The 3,991-nt window shown below is 34.6% G+C and overlaps 1 protein-coding gene across 3 annotated transcripts; it reads right to left on the reverse strand.

Moving 5' to 3' along the window:
• Positions 1-778: 778 nt before the first annotated feature.
• Positions 779-3,736, reverse strand: LOC145029467 (putative protein phosphatase 2C 76). 3 transcript variants are annotated; one of them, XM_078977984.1, is made up of 9 exons: positions 3,305-3,736; positions 2,448-2,776; positions 2,182-2,309; positions 1,987-2,085; positions 1,739-1,897; positions 1,575-1,661; positions 1,389-1,480; positions 1,236-1,310; positions 779-1,138 (listed from the first exon to the last, which is right to left on the reverse strand). In XM_078977984.1, the coding sequence occupies exons 2-9, from the start codon at positions 2,705-2,707 to the stop codon at positions 986-988; spliced, it is 1,053 nt and encodes a 350-aa protein (XP_078834110.1). In that variant the 5' UTR covers positions 2,708-2,776; positions 3,305-3,736; the 3' UTR covers positions 779-985. The 3 variants fall into 3 exon arrangements, with proteins under 3 accessions (XP_078834110.1, XP_078834109.1, XP_078834108.1); XM_078977983.1 differs by having other exon boundaries at positions 2,448-2,733; positions 3,305-3,735; XM_078977982.1 differs by having other exon boundaries at positions 2,448-2,773; positions 3,305-3,735.
• Between the last annotated feature and the right edge of the window lie 255 nt (positions 3,737-3,991).

The raw sequence follows: 3,991 nt of genomic DNA on the forward strand, positions 1-3,991 counted from the left end.
ACATATATGTGCTTGTGACTGTATTGAAAAATGAAATTTTTACCCGTGATTTTTGGGTCGTTACAGGCAGAGCCCCTTGCTGGGGTCCCGATCTTTACATATAGGAACATAGTGAGAAATTCCAATTCTTGAGGGTAATTGTGGTAAAACTAATAAAAACATCTCTTACTTAATAATTTATTTAAAATAATTGATTGTTAATTTTGAGTTTTTACTATAAAAGTTTAATTAATTTTATAACCGTAGTTCTCACGGGTTATAAACTAATATATATATATATATATATATATATATATATATATATATATATATATATATATATATATATAGAGAGAGAGAGAGAGAGAGAGTTAGGTTCATGTGTCGATCCCCATCTATTGTATGGATCCTAACTTTCTCTCTCTCTCTCTCTCTCTCTCTCTCTCTCTCTCTCTCTATATATATATATATATATATATATATAGAGAGAGAGAGAGAGAGAGAAAAGAGTTAAGTTCATATGTGGATCCACGTCTATTGTGTGGATGTAGGGACCAATTAAATTTTAAAAGAAAATTAAATTATTAATAAATAACATAATTGTATAAATGTAATCTTAGTTATAATATATGGTAAAAATACAAAATCAATTAATATCCTTTAAATTAAAAATATTAGTTATACCAGAGCCTCCTCTCAATTTTAATAAATTTAAGTTTTTTAAATTGTACACTCTATCCCAGTGTTACATTTGGCAATGAAAATGAACATAATGAATATGATTGGTGGGAGTTAAAAGAAAGAAAGTGACATCTTTTATTCAAGTGTAAAAGTAAACAGGATCAAGAGCAAAAATCAGAATTTACACGAGAAGACACAATTCTCATGTCTCTCTACTCTGCAGAACAAAAGTTGCAAAAGAAAGCCATAAATTGAATAAATAAAAAAAAACATGAACATCTTGAGCAGCAATGCAAGAAAACAGAGGCATCAAATCCCTCCGGCATTAGGCATCAGTTTGGGTTTGTGGTTTTATGGTGGTAGGCTTGACTACAATGCAGGTGATATTATCACAACTGCCACGGGTAAAAGCAGCCTCGGTCAGCTTTTGAGCTGCTGCCTCTGGTTCTTCTTCAGTCTGTGCAAGTGACACAGCATCCTGATGATGCAAAATTTCACAATCAAGCTTACCTCTTCAACAAACATTATACATATATATATATACATATATATATATATAGTATGTTCTATACTACCTCATTGGGTACAACGTCCCAGAGACCATCACTTGCAAGAACCAGCAGTTCAAATGCTTCATTCAGCTCTTGTTCCTGCAAAAGAGAAAATGTAGGTAAGTTTAACAGAGAATCTAATTAATAATATTAAGGTAACTAACAGGAAATGGCAACCTGGATTTCAGGTTCAGCCACCACATATTGCTTCAGCATACGGTTTCCAAATGCACGAGACATTGCCAATACGCCTCCAACCCTCCATGTGCCTTGAACAAAAAGACAAAATTTTGAATATTAGATATCAAAACATGAATTAACTACTATTATTAATTAAGTTATCCATTCCAGTCACCACTTCACCTGCCCACATCACAACCCCACCAGCGCTTTCAATTCGCATCCGCTCATCACTTCTGTTTGGTTTGTGATCCTCGGAGAGGGCGATCGCTGCCATTATCAACAACCCAAACGGGTTTAGTTAACCTCAAACAACAATCTTGCCACTGTTTGATAGGAAGTTTTACCTTTGCCCTCATTGGATATTACAGTCCGGGAATCTCCAACATTTGCAACATACAGATAATTTCCTACCAAAACTGCTGTCGAAGCAGTAGAACCATCATCGCGAAAATTATCCTTTTCGGACTCCAAAAAGTCTTTGTCGGTTTGCTGATAAGTCTCACCTGTCAAGTTATTCAAATTCATGGATTCAAAATTCATGTTGGATAAAAAGAGACATACTGTATCTGTATGTGATAACAAGTAAACTCACTAATAGCCACTTTTGTGTTTGTTATAAACTCTGGATGCTTCATGAGGTTCTTAAACAGATTTTCCTTTAAATATTGAGATGCACGCGAACCACCATGACCTACAAATCCATCAAATATTCATTCGTTTTAAAATTTAAATCTGCAAATCGCTACTGAATAAATGTTAAAAATTAGCTGATGGGAAAGAATATAACCGTCAAATATCCCGAAGAGGCAGACCATTTTCCCATCGATGTTGCAAGTCTTGATGTCATAAAAATCCTCCATGCTAGGTCTTTTACCTCTGAAACTTGAATAACCGCAGCTCAATTTTCCATCTTCACTGCCAATATGAACACAATACTTGCTTTAATACATAATGACATGTTTGTATAAATATAGATATCTCTCATGTGGTTTGTTATAGGTTAATACTGTAGAACAGCATTCTTAGAAAACAATAAATAAGAGAATCAATTACCTCTTCCAGCCTCCACTCGTATATGAACCATCACTATCCTTCTCTGTCAAAGCATCAGCAATCAAACCCCGACTCCCGGTTGCACCTGCAGCCATCATCCTTTTCCCAGTTGTCAACCGCTTGTGATCAGAAGAAAATGTTACTATAGGAATGGTCTTCAGACTTCGCTTCAATTTTGCAAACTGCAACAACCCTTCCACAGGTTTCCCAATATGCCCTCCTTGCAGAATCAATGTCCTCAGGTAACTGCTGCATATCATCTAAGAATCCACAACCTGGCTTGGCCCTGTATGCCAAACCCTTACCTTGAGTTACCAACAAATTTCCTGCTAATGTCACAGATTTCATCATGGGGCGTAATATGTATACCAACATACATACGAACTCATATATTTACGCTTTTGAATAGCAATATATATACCAATGTGTTGTATTATGATTGGCTTCGTTCATGTTATGTGGGATGATGTAGGTGCATATAGACATTTACAAACAAAAATGTCTCAATACCAGCTTCCTGTTCTCCATCAAACATGCTTTAGAGTAGACACATAGATTACAAACCATCAACCATGTTACGTATTCGGTAGCAACGTTCTTAAAGAACCAATCTCTCCAAACTAAAGTATTTATTCATATATATAAGATGATTTTAAAAATTATAAATCATAAATGGACAAATTTGGAGGCGTGAGAATAATTTACTGGAAACTAGATGCAATCATAATGCTCATATATATAATAATAAATTCGAGTGAAATGGAATCAATTGCTATGAATTTCAATACCAAAATCCTCAATTTCAATCCCTAACGTGATGATTATAAACATGAAAACAAACAAAGAGGAAATCTTACTTTTAGATTGATCGGATTTCAACGAGCATAACAGATCAATAAGCACCAATCTTTGCAAAAAGAATCAACCAATCGATGATTATCCAAGAATATGTTGGTATACAGATGCGTCCCCTCATCAACAATCTCTTATAAAATTTTCCACAAAAATAAAAATAAAAAATAATTATATAGAAACCTGGAATCCTCAATAAAAAAGAAGAAGAGAGGGAGACTAATTCCAAATGGTGGAATCGGAAACACTACAAATTAAGCGGTAATTCAATGGCATTTGTTCCAAGAAAATTGAAGGTGAATAATCCTAGAAGAGTTTTCTTACAAAAATAAAAATAAAACGTGGCTGTGGGATTAAACCAAGAGAATTGTAACCGTGTGTCAAAGTATTTTTGTAGAAAGGCCAAAAGGGACTCAAAACAAAACTCAAACAAAATAAACAAATTAGTGGTAAGTCCCCCACCCATAGTCTCTATAATATTACAAAAAAAAACGTGTCACCTCACCAAATTTCTCTTTGTTTTATTGGATCGATATCGACTTTAGTTTAGCAAAGGAAAACGGAGAGTTGCGAAACTAGAGGCGACTGATTCAAGAATCAGAAGAGAAGATCAATACAAAAATTGATGTGCACGTGCGACTGGTTGTATGAGAAAAAAGCTTTGTTATGGCCTTGCCATTACCTGCTGTCTC

Source organism: Lactuca saligna, chromosome 2, assembly GCF_052625555.1.
Source record: "Lactuca saligna cultivar CGN05327 chromosome 2, ASM5262555v1, whole genome shotgun sequence".
Lineage (NCBI taxonomy): Eukaryota > Viridiplantae > Streptophyta > Magnoliopsida > Asterales > Asteraceae > Lactuca > Lactuca saligna.

What these genes read in the sequence shown, in the direction of transcription:
- LOC145029467 (XM_078977984.1), bottom strand. Translation starts at nt 2,707, where the DNA reads ATGATATGCAGCAGTTACCTGAGGACATTGATTCTGCAAGGAGGGCAT. An exon ending in AAACACAAAAGTGGCTATTA is followed by an intron (nt 1,898 to 1,986) that starts GTGAGTTTACTT and finishes ATAACTTGACAG; the next exon opens with GTGAGACTTATCAGCAAACC. An exon ending in TGGCTGAACCTGAAATCCAG is followed by an intron (nt 1,311 to 1,388) that starts GTTGCCATTTCC and finishes TCTCTTTTGCAG; the next exon opens with GAACAAGAGCTGAATGAAGC.